This window comes from Carcharhinus amblyrhynchos, chromosome 6 (assembly GCF_965287045.1).
Source record: "Carcharhinus amblyrhynchos chromosome 6, sCarAmb.v2.hapA, whole genome shotgun sequence".
Lineage (NCBI taxonomy): Eukaryota > Metazoa > Chordata > Chondrichthyes > Carcharhiniformes > Carcharhinidae > Carcharhinus > Carcharhinus amblyrhynchos.
The window spans coordinates 14,356,317-14,373,912 of record NC_137329.1 but is presented as its reverse complement, the minus strand read 5'-3'; the positions used below and the strand labels follow the sequence as shown (position 1 = coordinate 14,373,912).

The window sequence follows — 17,596 nt, the reverse complement described above, 5'->3', positions numbered from 1 at the left end:
GAGAAAGTGGGTTCCCGGACACGCGTCCTCTGTTTGAATAGAGGGGAGTACGGTAGGATGAGAGAAGAATTGGCGAATGTGGACTGGGGGAGCGCGTTGGAGGGAGGGTCTGCTGAGGAGCAGTGGAGGATCTTTAAGGAGATCTTTCTTGGTGCTCAGCGGAAATTTATTCCGATGGTCAAAAAGGATAGTAGGAAGAGAGGTAATAAGCCGTGGATAACGAATGAGGTGAAGGAAAGTGTTAAATTAAAAGCGGAGGAATTTAGAGTAGCTAAGAGTAGTGGGCGAGATGAGGATTGGGAGAGGTTTAAATGTCAACAAAGATTGACAAAGAAGTTGATAAAGAAGGGTAGGAGAAACTATGAAGCTGGGCTAGCGCTTAATATAAAAAAGGATAGCAAGAGTTTTTATAAATATATAAAAAGGAAGAGGCTGGCTAGGGTGAATGTTGGTCCTTTAGAGGATGAGAAAGGGGACCTAGTGGTAGGGGATGAGGATATGGCTAAGGTATTGAATAACTTTCTTGTTTCTGTCTTCACGGAGGAGGACGTGAATAATTTGCCAGGTGTTAGCAATGGAAAGGTGATAGGACTGGAGGGTCTTAATGACATTACTGTTACTAGAGAGGTGGTGCTCGACAGACTGGAGGGGCTGATTGTGGACAAGTCCCCGGGACCGGATGGAACGCATCCGAGGGTTCTGAAAGAAATGGCGGAGGTGATAGTGGATGCCTTGGTGGTTATTTTCCAGACGTCGCTGGATTCCGGGGAAGTGCTGGATGATTGGAAAACGGCTAATGTTACGCCGTTGTTTAAGAAGGGTGCCAGGCAAAAGACGGGGAATTGTAGGCCGGTTAGTTTAACGTCTGTGGTAGGTAAAACGTTAGAATCTGTCATTAAGGAGGAAATTGCGAGGCATCTTGAAGGGAATTGCTTGATAGAGCAGATGCAGCACGGTTTCATTAAAGGGAAGTCGTGTCTGACAAATTTACTGGAGTTCTATGAGGATGTGTCTAGGGCGGTGGATAGAGGAGAGCCGGTGGATGTGGTCTTTCTAGATTTTCAGAAGGCGTTTGACAAAGTACCTCACAAGAGGTTATTGCAGAAGGTCGAGGGACATGGAGTTGGGGGTAGGGTGTTAGCGTGGATAGAGGATTGGTTGTCAAATAGGAAGCAGAGAGTGGGGGTCAACGGGTGCTATTCGGATTGGTGGATGGTGACTAGTAGAGTGCCCCAGGGGTCGGTGCTGGGGCCTCAGCTTTTTACCATTTATATAGATGATCTGGAGGAGGGAACTGAGTGTATGGTGTCGAAATTTGCTGATGACACCAAGATAGGGGGAACGGCAAATTGTGCGGAGGGTGTGGAGAGTCTGCAGAAGGATCTAGATAGGCTGGGCGAATGGGCCAGGAAATGGCAAATGGAATTTAATGTTGGCAAGTGGGAGGTGGTCCACTTTGGTAGGAAGAATGGTAGGAAGGACTATTACTTACGGGGCGAAAGACTGCAGCAGGCGACGGTGCAGAGGGACCTCGGGGTCCTTGTGCATGAGTCGCAAAAACCCAGCTTGCAGGTGCAGCAGGTGGTCAGGAAGGCGAATGGGATGCTGGTCTTCATAGCGAGGGGGATTGAATATAAAAGTAGGGAGGTCTTGCTGCGGCTGTATAGGGCATTGGTGAGGCCGCAGCTGGAGTACTGTGTGCAGTTTTGGGCACCGCACCTGCGCAAAGATATTTTGGCCTTGGAGGGAGTGCAGAGGAGGTTTACTAGGCTGATACCGGAGTTGAGGGGGTTGAGCTATGAGGCGAGGCTGAATAAACTGGGCTTGTGCTCGTTAGAGTTTAGAAGAATGAGGGGAGATCTCATTGAGACGTATAAGATGATGAATGGGATGGATAGGATAGAGGTGGAGAGACTCTTCCCACTCAAAAAAGACAGTAGGACTAGGGGGCACAGCCTCAAGATAAAAGGGGAGCGGTTTAGAACGGAGTTGAGGAGGAGCTTCTTCACTCAAAGGGTGGTGAATCTCTGGAATTCTCTGCCCGTTGAAGTGGTGGAGGCTGCCTTGCTAAATATTTTTAAGACGCGGGTTGATGGGTTTTTGATAAGAGAGGGGATTAAGGGTTATGGGGAGAAAGCGGGAAAGTGGAACTGAGCAGCGACAGATCAGCCATGATCTTATTGAATGGCGGGGCAGGCTCGAAGGGCTGGATGGCCTACTCCTGCTCCTATTTCTTATGTTCTTATGTTAAATCTGAAAAAAAAAATTCTAATGCGGCTGGACAGACTAGGGTGCAGAGAGGATGTTTTCCCTGGTTGGGGAATCTAGTCATGATGTGGCGATGCCGGCATTGGACTGGGGTAAAACAGAAAGAAATCCCACAACACCAGTTTAAAGTCCAAACAGGTTTATTTGTAGCAAAAGCCAAAAACTACAAATAAACCTGTTTGGACTTTAAACTGCTGTTGTGGGGTTTTTTTCTGGGGAATCTAGTTCTGGAGGATACCGCCTCAGGTTACGGGGTAGACCCATTTTAGGACTGAAATAAGCAAAGGTTTCTTCACTCAAAGGGTAGTGAACCAGTGGAATTCTGTAGCGGCTAAGTCACTGAATATATTTAAAGAATATATTGAGGTTTTATTTTGGGTTTTAATGGCCTGAAGGAGTAAGGGGAGAAAGCGGGTGTTGAGATTGAGCATTGAGATTGAGAATCAGCCCGCCATGATCTTACTGAATGGTGAAGCAGCTCAAAAGGCTGAATGGCCGAATCCTAGTAGGTTCTTTGCTTCAGTTTCTCTGATGCTGCCATAGCCTCCAGCGGCAAAATTATTTTTTGCACGTGAATTCACTAATATTTTTGAAGTTTACTATAATAGATTATTTTCCTACTGTAAAGGTACACGCAAGATTTTCGACTCTTCGCTGCTAGATCATAAACTTCTTGTTGTTGTATGTTTGGGTAACTGCGAGCAGAAGAAATACAGCTGTAGTGCAGGGATAGGTAGAATACTTGTCTGATGACTAGAGGGAAGATTGAAATGTGGTCCATGCAATAAGAAGATTCTGTACTTGATGCAGGTTTGTGAATCTTGCCAAGACACCAGAAGAGACAAATCTGACTCTTTCCCAGTGCAGTGGAAAGATCTATTACAAAGTATGTCGCTCAATTGAACCAGCACATGAACTGTTCATCTGGCACGGGGAGGAAGCGGTAAACAGGCCTTTGGATAAAAGCGGAGAGGTGACAGGGAAGCATGGTACTATTTGCACATACAACAGAATAGAGGTGGCCGGGGCACATTCTGTGCAACAGGAACAGAGGATAAAAACTGAGGAAGAGCCACATCATGGTGAGTGGCAAAGGCTGTTTCTGATTTCTTTTCTCCAGAATTTTCACATTTTTATAATCGCATTCTCTGACTGAACACTTCTGCGCAGTGAATCGGTGGTCCAGACCAGTTTTGCCAGTTCACTTCATAATCACAAAAAAGCATTCATATAATCTTTCTTGTTTGAAACATATTTGATCATTTAAATCCCTGAGACTCAGAAACACCCTCTGTTGTCCCTTGAGCACTCACGTATTCAAATCGTCGTTTGTGAGTATTCATAATGCACTTAGGAAAATATTATAAACAGTTCTAACAAAAGGGAAATCCTGTTTGGCAATTTTTTTTGTGCATGTGACCAATAGGGTAGATGAAGGGAAATCTGAGATGTAGTACACTTGGATTTCCAAAAATCATTTGATAAGGTGCTACGTGAAAAGTGAATGCACAAGATAAGTGGCAGGATTTTCTTGACTTTTGATTGGCAATGGGAACTTCGGGTCCTGCCAACCAGGAAGCCCCCCCCAACCCCGCGCAGTGGGTTTCTGGACAAAGGAGGGTTGATTGGATAGGAAATCCCATTGACAGCAGCAGGACTGGAAGATCCGACCGCTGATCAATTGCGGGCCACCTACTGCTGGCGAGGAACAGCCGCGGGGAACGCTGAAAATTTGGCCAAAGGGAGCATGAAATGGTGATAGTTTGCTGGCATGTGGAGACTACATCAACTGAGAATTAAAGGGTTGAGTGTTATGTTTCTGTGCCATAACATCCTAAGATTCATTACCCGAAATACCGTATCCCTTTTTTATAACCTCATCTGCCTAGTTTCTACTTGTGGCCGATCTCTTCTCCAAGTCACAGCTTCTATGCAATACTTATTATGTCTTAACCATTGTGTGTTAAATGATGAATGAAAATGCAAATAAATAAGCAAATGTGTTTCACTGTTCACGTATTTGTACGTGAGAGCAAAGCCCAGCAGATGGGTTAAATCAGATGTTTATGAATTAAGTTTGTTTGATAGTTCTTCCGTGAAGCACCTTGGTGGTGATTAATAGATATTAAAGGTGCTATACAAATGCAGTGTGTTGTTGCTGTAAATCTATGGTGTCTGTCCTTTCAGAAGTTCTGCTTTTCTGTTTTAGATTGTTTTGGTAAGTTTCCCTACAGTGGATGTCAAATTTGTCTGCAATTTACACATTTGGCCACTGATCCTGTCCTTTAGTTCTCATGAATCTTTCCTTGAATTTAACAAGTATACAAAATATTAACTCAAGTTTCAAAAAAATTCAGTCCTCATTTCAGCTTGGGTGACTTTAGCTCAGTTGTGAAATTGCTGCCAAGGGCGCTTGGTTTAAACCATTTTGTATCACTGGTGTGCTTTCAGCTATTGTTTAATTTTCCAGGTTTCACCAAATCATATTGTAATGATACATTTAAAGAGGAGCAAAACTGTGGAAAAACTACACAACTTCAGTCACACCACAATGCTGACCAGATGAAGCCACCCCAGGAAGGTAGCTCATCGCTTGCATTTTTTACTAAATGATCGTGCTTGTGGCATTTGAGGCAAAAAAAATAAAATTTCCATTCACTCTATAGCTTCAGGAATAATACAAGTTCCACATTGTGGGGCAGACTGAACTCCAGACACAGGAAAGGTGGGAATGGAGGTATGCTTGTGTGAAAATGGCAGCACTTATGGCCAGATGTCTATTATACCTGAATATTATGTGGAAACATTTTTAGCCCTCCAAGACAATCACTAAATGGGCAGCACTTTGCATGATAGTTAGCACTGCTGCTTCACAGTGTCAGGCACCTGGATTTGATTCCTGGCTTGGGTCACTGTCTTTGCAGAGTCTGCATGTTCTACCCATGAATACATGAGTTTCCTCCAAGTGCTCCTGCTTCTTCCCACAGTCCAAAACATATGCTGGTTTGGTTGGCCATGCTAAATTCTTCCTTTGTGTACCCAAACAGGTGCTGGAGTGTGGCGACTAGGGGATTATCATAGTAACTTCATTGCAGTGTTAATGTAAACTTACTTGTGACTAATAAATAAAAACTTTAAACATGCACCCACATTACAGCACGGTATGTGCACCTCTACCCTATAGACCGTAGCAGTTCAAGAAGGCAGCTCACCACTGCCACCTTGAGGGGAATTAGGGACATGAAATGAATACTGGCCTAGCCAATGAAGTCTATATCCCGTGAATGAATTTAAACAAGACACACATACAGTAAACATAATGAATGTGGAAAAGTTTTCTTGAAATAGGTTGAGCTGAAATTTGGTGTTCTGCACCAACACAGATGAGTGCTGCTACAAGTGTGGCATTTCTGGTGAAAGCATATCATTGCAGTATTCATTCATAGGGAGAAGAGACTTTGAAACATGATAACAGGGCAAGACCAAGTAAAATAGATCCTTCTAAGGCAGTTGTCACCTTGAAATTGAGTTTTGCTTCCCTAATGACAAGTGACTTTTTGACCAAGCTAGGACCATGTTAGTGGCTTGAACTGCTTGAACTTTCGCACTGCTCCTATTTCTTATGTTCTTATGTTTACAACAATAAGATTTTTTTTGCTCGCGATTATCAAGATTAGCATGATTTTGGTTTTTCAAGAGCAGTGGTTTGCAAACTGTCTTGCTTGTAGGAAATGTTGACAAGGTAAAACATCCCATGGAACTCCTACTGGTTGTACCCCACCCTCTTTTCCTTGCTGCTGCAAAATAACGCATCAGAGTTAATAGAAAGCATGATGCTACTTTTGATGAGACACCAGTGAGGTGATATCTGGTTCCAAACTGGAGAGCTTCACTCTTGTGTTGGGTTCCAAGTTCAGCTGGTTCCTCCTTTTTGGAATTCCAACACTAGCAGGCATAGTTGGATGTTGTAAAAGAGATTTTGCTTATAAATCTACATCCTTGGTCAAAATGCGCTGATATTTTCTTGAATCCCATAAGCAGATCTTTGAGCCATATCTTTTTTTAACCTGTTAAGACTCGCATTCCAACCGTTATCTTGTAATTGAGTCATGAATGTATATGCCCTGTTTGTGAAATAAATCCTGCACTTACCTGATGAAGGAGCAGCGCTCCGAAAGCTCATGCTATGAAATAAACCTATTGGACTTTAACCTGGTGTTGTGAGACTATTTACTGTGCCTACCCCAGACCAATGCCAGCAACTTCACATCTTTTTTTATTAAGAGTTAGCACTGCTGCCTCACAGTGCCAGAGACTCGGATTCAATTCCTGTTTCACTATGTGGAATCTGCATGTTCTCTGTATCTGCGTGGGTTTCCTCCGGGTGCTCTAGTTTTCTTCCACAGTCCAAAAGATGTGCAGGTTAGGTGCATTGGCCATGCTAAATTCTCCCTCAGTGTACCTGAACAGGTGCCGTGGGTGTGGCAACTAGGGGACTTTCACAGTAACTTCATTGCAGTGTTAATGTAAATCTGCTTGTGACAATAATGAATAAACTTTAATTTTTAGATTCAGTTAATGGAGTTCGTCCGGCAAGAGAAGTATGTAATCCCAAAAACACTTGGCTTGAGAATCAGTGTGGAGATAATAAAGGAGAGACTCTACCTGGAAATGTTTTGGCGATTAGTTTGGAACACTTGGAATGCACTCCCCCCCAAGATGAGCCAGACACTTTTGAGCACTTGTTAAAGTTTGGGAACTATAAAGCACAAAGCAGAGTGGACGGTAAGAATAGAGGGAAGCTAAATCCCAGTTCTCTGACCTGCAATAAAGAGAAGCATTTTAATTATGAAAGGAACTTTTATCGTAAGGAACACTTAACGATGCACCGCCGTGGACCCGTGGGCAAAAGACCCTTTGCATGTGAAGAATGTGGAAGGGCATTTGCAGAGAAGTGGAATCTCAAAGAGCACCGACGCACTCATACAGGTGTACGACCTTATTCATGCTGCTTTTGCAGCAAGGCGTTTTACCGCAGTTCCCATCTGAAGGTGCACCTCCGTCGTCATACTGGAGAGAAACCCTATAAATGTGAAAATTGCAATCAAACATTTGTGGATTCTTCATCTCTTCAGAAACACAAGCGGTTACCTTCAAGTAAGTTGATGACTTGGGAACAGTGTTCTAAATGTGGAACCATAGTGTAAGCACACTGAGACATCTTCTGCATCTGGTAATATTTTGGTGGAAATATTTTTTCCACACTAATTCTTGTTTATTGCTATTAAACCTGGAGTTAGCATTACAATTTTAATAATTATTTGTTTATGCAAAGGCAAGGCCTGTGAAACTGAGCTAATTGGAGGTACTTTGTCACCAATTCTGTGGAAGTGTTAGGTCCACTGACTTCTCAAACTAATTCCAAATCCTTGTTTCTCAAGCAGTCAACAGAATGATATAACTTTGGGTAAAAACTCAACATGGCTGCTGAACAGCCTCCATCTCTCTGTCTCTTCGTAATTGTAGAAGTTGCATGACTTTTGTTGTCACAATCGAACTCAAAGCAACACCAACTAATCATTACTTAGGAGGCAGCTATTACAGGAAAGATATCCCATAACTTTTTAGCATGACCAAAACCCCCTTGCCATTGTTATTTCACTGTTGCCTCTCAGCACTATTGCAGTGTTTACATGAACCAGTCCCATATCACTGCCAAGGGGTTCAGTTCAGTCCATTTCACCGAGTTGTAGCATTGAGTGACTGTCCAAAAATGTTCCCCTCAGTCTCCAGAGAAGCCTGGAACTGACTCTCAGCATTAAGGCCAAGTCCTGGCCTTTTCTTCCCCTAGCCCCCTCAGGACGAATCTTCAGAGCCTTTTTGATTGCCAACAGATGCGTTTCTTTCATTAGAGACCGTGTATCCTTCCGTTTTCTGCCTGGGAGTCCACAAGCTGCTTCTGCTCTCGATGCAGCCTTTCAGAGAGATGCACGTGTGTCTCTGTGTCTCTTCCTTTCTGTCCAGATAAAACTCTGAGACAGGCTGTCCGTAGTTAGCCCAACTGCCCTTGGTTTCGTTTCAGCTGTGAACACTTTGAACCTGAGTGTCTCACGCTGGGTGCAGCAGCCACTCGGGCACGATTCATAACAGAATCACAGAACTCTGTTTTATCGTGAATAAAGGAGGCAGCCCATCTTCCAAAATCTGACGTTCACATCAGTGTATAAATTGTAGAAGACATATTAATCTGCTGAAACCATTTCAGATTGAGTTTTGCATCTTCATGTCAGCTTAAGCTATCCCAAGTTGAAATCTTTGTTGCTAAGAGGTGAAAGTGGAACTGCAATACCTTTGCTTTTACCTAGTCAGTTTCAATGCTTGGCATGTGACTGTGAATGTGGCATGGCCTTAATTCAGTTTGTGTATTGTTCACAGGGTGCTGTAAACCTGAGTATACAGCATTAATGCATTCAGTGGGGATGAAACCGATGGAAAAAAAAGAGTTGGGCAGTTGTGATCGAGCTAGCACTGGCGACAGGCAGTTGAACTCATCAGGAAAACAAGGTAATGGTCTTGAGGCAAACTGAATAATTTGATTGCTAAGCAGTGCCAGACTCAACGTTGACTCTATTGTCTCAACACAGACGCTGTCAGACCCGTTGAGATTTTCCAGCATTTTCTGTTGTTTCAGATTCCAGCACCCGCAGTATTTAGCCTTTATCATGAATGTACCAGCAGGTTAAAAGCCACTAGCATTTTACAAAGGTATTTCGCAGGGTATGAGTTCCAGTAATGAAATTAGCAGCTGTAGACAGACCAAAACAATACATTGTTCTGCTAATAGGAAACGCGTTGGGTAGTTGATTGCACCATTTGGGGCGTCATGTGGTTAGCACTGCTGCCTCACGCATCAAGGACCTAGGTTCAGTTGTGCCCTTGGGCCACTTTAAAGTGGAGTTTACACATTCTCCCCATGTCTGCATGGGTTTCCTTTGGGTGCTCCAGTTTCCTCCCACAGTCCAAAGATGTGCAGGTTGGGTTGACTGGCCATGCTGAATTGCCCTTTTAGTGTCAGGGGGACTAGCAGGGTAAATACATGGGATTAAGGGGTTAGGGCCTTGGTGGGATTGTTGTCGGTGCAGGCTTAATGGGCCGAATGGTTTCCTTCTGTAGGGATTGTATGATTCTATCCAGGGAAGGCGTACATGTTAATTTTTTAGAATGACAAAGGCTGAGGGGGACAGACAGCCAATACACAGAAAGAACCATCAAAGGGAAACAATAGTATCATTGGCAGTCTTTTCATTGCAAGCAAGGAGAAAATATCCATCTAGCAATCTGAAGGGCAGATTCCACCTAGCAGCCTGTAAGCCAGTTCGAGCTAGCAGACCAGAAGCAAGAGTGCCAAAACCTTTGTGGAGCTAGTTAAAACTATATCTTCACTGAACCAATGACAGACATTCCTCAGAGTAACTGCTCAATTGTAGAGTGTGGTAACTATAAGCTGGCACTTACTTATGGACTTATTGGATTGGAAGTTGTTTGGGAAGGAAAAGTGCTCAGATTTTGAAAATCTACGTTGGATCAAAAGGGTAACTACTACTTAAACTGTGTGGATGTATTTTATTAGTTTTTTGTACCTAACTGTCTTAGATCATTATAGTCCTATTCATGTAAGTGTCTATATATCTTTTGTTTAATGTAATAAATAGTCTGTAAGTGTTATGCTGTGCATGGGCTGGACTACAGTTCACACTGGGTCTCAAAATGGCTACTCAAGCCATCGCCACTCGCCACCCCTAACTAACACACCTTGGGACTGTTGGAGGAAATCGGAGCAGCTGGTGGAAATGCAAGCAGATATAGGGAGAATATACAGACACAGGCTGTGATCCGCGCCCAAAATTGAACCCGGGTCCCTGGTACTGTGAAGCAGCAGTGCTAACCACTTTGCCACCATGCCGCACCAAGTAATAGTATGTAGCTTTTCTTTGGATGTTACAGTGAGTGTATTTCCTTACAGACACTGAGTGAAGTTGGGTCACATGGAGATGAATACTTATAGTTTCTGTGGTTTGAAAGGAGGGGACATTCTATAACTACAGAATGGTCACAGAATTTTACTGTACCATTCACCAGCTGGTCAGTTCATAGGTCAGAGGTGAGCTATCTGGTGAGAAATGAGGGCTGCATTCATATGTATACCTTGTTGGTGTATGAATGATAGAGGCCTAATTGGGAAATGGTATGTGACTTGGGAATTGACAGACTGAAAGAGAGAAGTAGTATCTGTTTACTTAACAGAATGAAAAGAATGCAGTCTTCACACTCTTCACACTCTTCAAAAGCTGCAGCAGCCTTAGCATTAATGTCAAATCACTGACAAAGCAAACCATTTGAAATCTTCCCTGCCGTCCACTCATAAGCGCGTCCTTCAGCCCTGTGCATTGCTTTTGATGGGGATTGTTGATATTTTTCTTTTGTATATTACACAGTTTTAGTCAATGGAGCTCTTCCGGAAAATGGAGTTAGCGATCTTCCAAAGCCTCAGCTTGAGAATGAAGGAAGGACTGTACCTGGAGATGCTTTGATTAATGGTTTGGAGCGTTTGGACAGTAATCTCTTCCAACATAAACCAGATACCCTTGAGCACCTGTTAAAATTTGGGAACTATAAAGCACAAGGTAGACTTGATAGTAAGAATAAAAGAACGATGAATCCGAGTCCTTTGATTTGCAATAAAGAGAAACGTTTTAACTGTGACAATTGTGAAAGGAAGTGTTATTGTAAAGAACACTTAACGATGCACCGCCGCGCGCACACGGACAACAGACCCTTTGCATGTGAGGAATGTGGAAGGGCATTTGCAGAGAAGTGGAACCTCAAAGAGCACCGTCGCACTCATACAGGTGTACGACCTTATTCATGCCGCTTTTGCAGCAAGGCGTTTTACCGCAATTCCCATCTGAAGGTGCATCTCCGTCGTCATACTGGAGAGAAACCCTATAAATGTGAAAATTGCCATCAAACATTTGTGGATTCATCATCTCTTCATAAACACAAGCGTTTACCTTCAGGTAAGGTGCTGACTGAGGATCAGTTATTCAAATATGGAAACAGGTTCCAATGCAAACACGCAGAGGCACCTTTTGCAATTGGTAACATTTCTGTGAAGGTCTTTTTTGCACATTAATACTTGTTAGCTAATATTTAAACCTGGAGTCAACATTATAATTTTTAGAATAATTAAGCAAAGCCAATTAATGGTTTTGTTCAAATAGCGGCATTTTCTGCCATAGTATAAATTGTTGTGATGGTTTGAAATTTGGCATTCTTGCGTTTGGCCTGGTTATTGCAAGACAATATTTGAATTTCTTTGGCAATATTTGAATTTGAGCTCATTCAGTAAGATGCTGACTGACAAATACATTGTAAAAGCTGAAGGATAATGCATTGCAATTTCTTACTTGTGTAGGTAGCTTCTGAAACTTTGGTGTTCGTTTGGATTTTCCTTTATTTAAATTAAAATGATTAGATTTGGATGCAATATTTCACCCTTTTAACTGTTGAAGGGGAGAGAAAGAGAGGCTTTGAATATATAGCTGATAACTGCTGTTCATGCTATCTAGTTATTGTGGCCCTTGCGTATTTTCACAAAAGTGCAACAATTTTGCCTCTAGCCTTTTTTTCTTTCTATCACAATATGTAGGAGCTAAAATCAGATTTACTCCTGGAAATGGACCATCTTGTTTTGAAACATGGCAACCGCAGCGTATCCTTCTGTAAATTATTTGAAGGATTGACCAAGTCATTCAATTTCAATACTAACATTTTGTAGATTGTCTTAATATGTTTGATTGGCAGCTCTTTCTAAGCCACATTTTAACTTTGATTTCACCTGACTGATAAGCTTTTTAAAAATTCGCTCGTTTATTGGATTTGAATACTGCTGATAATGTCAGCATTTATTATCCATCCCTAAAAAAGTAATCCCTTTATTCTAATAGTGGTTAGCACTACTGTTTGATGGCACCAGGGACTTGGGTTTAATTACTGGCTTGGGCCACTGTCTGTATGGAGTTTGCATATTCTCCCCTTGTCTGTATGGGTTTCCTCCGGGTGCTCCGGTTTCCTCCTACAATCTGGAAGATGTGCTGGTTAGGTGCATTGACCCGAACAGGCGCCACACTGATGATTAGTGGAATTTCACAGTAACTTCACTGCAGTGTTAATGTAAGCCTTATTTGTGACTAACAAATAAACTTTAAACTTTCTTGAATCACTGCAGGCCAAAACCCATAGTGCTGGTAGGGAGTGAGATCCAGGTTTTTGCCCCAGCAATAGTGCAGGAGTCTCCAGTATAATTCTAAGTCACGGTGGTTGGAGGGGAACTCGCAGGTGGTCGTCTTCCCCTGTGCCTGCTACACATGTCTTGGTGATGGAAGTTATGGGTTTGGATAGTGTTGTCAAAGGAGGCTTTGCAAGTTGCTGCAGTGCATCTTGTATCTTTCTCTTCTGGCCATTGTCAAGTAAGATAGTGTCCTACTTATATTCAAATTAGGAGGTCCACATTTCTCCAGCAATAAATTATTTTGGTCACTTTATAGTGGATTTTTTGATTTTACTTTTTGAAGCGATCTACCCATTTTTGCTTTAGTATTGCTTAGCATGGTGGATGGCACAGTGGTTAGCACTGTTGTGTCTCAACGCCAAGGACCAGGGTTGGATTCCTGGCTTGGCTGTGCAGAATCTGCACGTTCTCCCCGTGTCTGCATGGGCTTCTACGGGTGCTCGGGTTTCCTCCCACAGTCTGAAAGACATGCTGATTAGGGCTAAATTCTCCCTAAGTGTACCCAAATAAGAGCTGGAGTGTGGTGACAAGGGGATTTTCACAGTAACTTGAGTGCAATATTAATGTCAACCTATTGTAACACTAATAAATTTCTAAACTTAAACTAGTGCAGCTTGGAAAGCGTTATTGACATTCAGCTTGATGAGGAAGTTGTTATATTCCCTAACTAGACATCAAGCTTTACAACCAATGTATGACATTGAGGAGTGTTGATAGTTATCTCCTGATTTATATTCAGTGTTTAATTTTGTTCATTTTTATTTTAATTTGTAAATGTTTCATTTTTTTCAAGTTCCTCTTTACATTAAGTTGAGTGAATTTTTTTTTGCTGCTTCTGTTACATCATATAAAGTATTCTCACAGCCACATACTCGTAGAACTGAAGGAATATCACCAAAAGTAGTATCCTATGAGTGAGAGTTATACTGACCTGAACCATGAAGTAACACTTCTCTTCACCTGCAGTCCTCTGTAGATTTCAGTCTTGATTGATTTGCTCAACGTTCATGTTCATTCATTGTCTGTTTCTAGCAACCTTTTACAACCCTTGTGGTACCTGGGTGGTGGACTTCAGCTCCCAAAGCTATTTTGGAGGCATTTTGAATCAACCACATAGGTCAGAATGGGAGGAACAAGTCAGGTCCCTTCACTGATGGACACTCATGAACAATTTGTGTTTTCTTACAATAATCTGGATGCTTCCTCCATTTTGTTTTCTAATAGCCCAAATTGACTTCAATTTCAGAGACCCATGGTGAAATTCGAGCACTTGATGCAACTGTAGAGAGATTTTTCCCACTTAGAAAGGATAGCAGAACTAGAGGACACAGCCTCAAAATAAGGGGGGGTGGGGCAGTTTAGATCGGAGTTGAGGAGGAACTTCTTCACTCAAAGGGTGTTGAGTCTCTGGAATTCTCTGCCCATTGAAGTGGTGGAGGCTACCTTGCTGAATATATTTAAGTCACGGGTAGATAGATTTCTGATAGACAAGGGAATTAAGGGTTATGGGGAGAAAGCAGGAAAGTGGGACTCATCCACTTCAGATCAGCCATGATCTTGTTGAATGGCGGGTTAGGCTCGAAGGGCTAGATGGCCTACTCCTGCTCCTATTTCTTATGTTATGTTTTCATCAGCATCAGATTCTAATCAGTGCGTTGCTCAGGAATATTTGTCAGGAAGACGCTATCCTCTGCCTGCGGTTTGGTCCAAGCTTTGTCCAGTATACTAACCACTCACCTACCACTCCCAGCAAATGAAATGGCCAAATATTGAATCAAACGTTTAGTTCTGTAGGACTATATTTTTCTTCAGCTGTCCAGGTTCTACTTTACAAATGCCATTGATAATTGAAATTAGAGGCTTACTGCACCAGATTACATAAACATAGGATCGTGCCACTCCACTTAATCATAGAACTACAATATTCCTACTGTGCAGAAAGAGGCAGCTTGGCTTATTGAGCCTACACAGACCACAATCCCACCCAGACCCTATCCCTACAATACCACATATTTACTCTGATAGTCTCCCTGAAATTAAGGGGCAATTTAACATGGGCAATCAACCTAACATGCACGTCTTTGGACTTTTAGCTTGATCCAAAGCATATCTAACAAAGAGTCATCCAGACTGGAAGCATTATGTCTGTTCACTCTGCACAGATGCTGTCAGACCTGCTGAGATTTTCTAGCATTTTCTGGTTTTGTTCTAGATTCCAGCATCCATAGTAATTTGCTTTCATCCCCAGAACATTAGTTGGACCTCTGAATTTTTGATCCGGTAACATTAAACTGCACCCCAAGAAAAAATGCGAATAATGCTGAGTACATAAAAAGAAATGAAGAGCTTCAATTATTTTTGCAACTTTCATGAATTCAGGACTTGCAACTTTCATGACTTAAGGACGTCCCAAAGTACTTTGCAATACAAAAGAGTGAGTAGGTCTGGCTGTTGACTGGATGAAAAGAGAATATTTTGGGACCTCTGTGTAACATTTGTGAAACCCAAAACTTGGGAATGTTTTTTAAAAAATTCCTCCTCTCATGACTGAGATTGTTAAAACCATTGCACTTAATGGAAGAGTTCTACCACAAGCCAGACGTAGAATGGGATTTTCCATGACTCTTCAACTAGATAATGACAGATTATATACAGCGGATTAATTTGAACCAGATACTTTATTTTGATCTCCAAAATAATTGAAAAAAAAGTTTGTTTATTAGTCACAAGTGGGCTTGCATTAACACTGCAATGAAGTTGCTGTGAAAATCCCCTAGTCACCACACTCTGCCACTTGTTCGGGTACTCTGAGGGGAGAATTTGGCAATACCAATGCACCTAACCAGCATCTTTTTCGAACTGTGGGAGGAAACCGGAGTGCCCAGAGGAAACCCATGCAGACACGGAGAATGTGCAGACTCCCCACAGACAGTGACCCAAGCTGGAAATCTAATCCAGGTCCCTGGCACTGTGAGGCAGCAGTGCCAACCACTGTGCCACCGTGAGTTCATCACTTTACTATGCAGTTTTGTGTCTGACAGTGACACATGTGAAGTTACCATTCCCCCTGCCAGTTTATACTGCAAAACTTCACACAGCAACTTCCCTCTGTCTCAGCCAATTTATCGAATTACAACAAAAAAAGTTTTATTTCGCACTGTCCAACATTAATGCAAGTTGTAACAACATTGAATTCACCTGTGACCATGAGGCAGCATTTTCTTAAATTTTTCAAGCACAAACTGCGTTTAAATTGCAATGTTATCCAACAAATCTGTTTGAAGGCACTTCATACCTTGGCAGTGCAGGATAGCTTCCTGAATTAGCATAAAATAGAAAATCGTGCGCACACAAAAAAACTAACAAAAGTGCTTGAAATTCTGGATTATTTCTGAAATCAATTATCTACTCAACAAATACACAAACAAAAAGTGAAAGACTTGTGCTTACAGAGCAGCTTTCCAATTCTTCTGGTGTCCCCAAACATCTCACAGCCAATGAAGTACTTTTGAAGACACTTCTGTCATGTATGCAATTGTGGTTACCAATCTGGATCCCCACAGAATGACTAAATCATATTTTAATGATGTTGCCTGAGGAGTAAATGTTTGCAAAGATACCAGAGAATCCTTGATCTTCTATGAATGACACAATGGCTTCTTTTCCATTTTGCTAGGTCCAAATGTGGCCTTGAGCCAAGACTTCATTTGGAAAAGATGACCACTTTGACCATGCCATGTCCCCTGGGTAATGAGCTGATGTTTTAGCTTAGATTACATGCATGCAGTTTTGGAGTGGTCTGGAACTCTGAACCTTTCACCTTGGGTTCCAGTGCTAAAATTGGACTGAAGTAGCACCAAATGCCTGTTGAACTGTCCTCTTGAGGACACATTTGTTTTCTGTTTTCAAGTTGCTTCAAAAGTTGTGTATTTTAAATTATTATAGGGTCATTTTTTGCACTTTCTGAAGTAGATCATATTGAAGCAACATGCTTTGGGGATTCGAGCCACAGTTTCTCTGAGGATTTCACAAAATGTAGTGATCGTAATAGTAGCTTTGCAGCGGTTTGAGGTGGTACTTGATCCCTGTTGAATGACTACCCACGAGAATACAAAAGAAGTAACTTTTCACATTCTCCAATGAATTGCACCAACTATAAAACTGATAGGAAAACCATCTCCCATTTGAGACCTTTGAACAATGGAAAGATGTTAAATGGCTGCATCTTTAAGCAATGACGTATCAGAAGGAATTGCTTTAAATGTGAATATTGTGGGAGGAGATTTTTGTGCAAAGCTCAGTTAATGCATAGACGCACTCATACCGGAGAGAAGCCATATGCATGTAATGAATGTAGAAGAGGTTTTGCAGAGAAGTCCAACTTAAATGGCCAAATTCGAATTCACACAAGTGAACACCCTTATGCGTGCACTTTTTGTGTGAAAGCATTTCATCGGAGCATGCACCTAAAAGTACACCTCCATCTCTACATTAGAGAGCTGTATGGCGACGGAGAGAAGCCATACAAATGTGATGATTGCAAGAGAAACATTGTGAATTCCTCCTCCCTTCAGAAACACAAGATGATTTCCCTCAGGTAAGAGCCTTGCCTTAGTGATTATTTTCCAAACCTTGCTGGATTCAGGGGAAGTACCGGAAGATTGGAAAACAGCTAATGTTACACCGCTGTTTAAAAAGGGTAGCAGGCAAAAGGCAGGGAATTATAGGCTGGTTAGTTTAACGTCTGTTGTAGGAAAAATGCTTGAATCCGTCATCAGAGGAAATAGCGAGGCATCTTGAAGAATTGTTTGATAGAGCAGACACAGCACGGATTCGTTAAGGGGAAGTCGTGTCTGATGAATTTATTGGAATTCTGAGGGTGTGTCTAGGGCGGTGGATGGAGGGGAACTGGTGGATGTGGTGTTTCTCAATTTTCAGAAGGCGTTTGATAAGGTGCCGCACAAAAGGTTACAGAAG

The 17,596-nt window shown here is 42.2% G+C and overlaps 1 protein-coding gene across 1 annotated transcript in view; it reads left to right on the top strand.

Annotated features, from left to right (window-relative positions):
- The window catches only part of LOC145343706 (uncharacterized), a 35,045-nt gene that overhangs the window by 12,120 nt on the left and 5,329 nt on the right, over positions 1-17,596 (top strand). Inside the window, exons 5-9 of the mRNA XM_080189924.1 lie at positions 3,079-3,350; positions 4,739-4,849; positions 6,838-7,425; positions 8,704-8,832; positions 10,764-11,345. Of these exons, the coding sequence (XP_080046050.1) occupies positions 3,079-3,350; positions 4,739-4,849; positions 6,838-7,425; positions 8,704-8,832; positions 10,764-11,345 (1,682 nt within the window). The remainder of the gene's footprint in view (positions 1-3,078; positions 3,351-4,738; positions 4,850-6,837; positions 7,426-8,703; positions 8,833-10,763; positions 11,346-17,596) is intronic.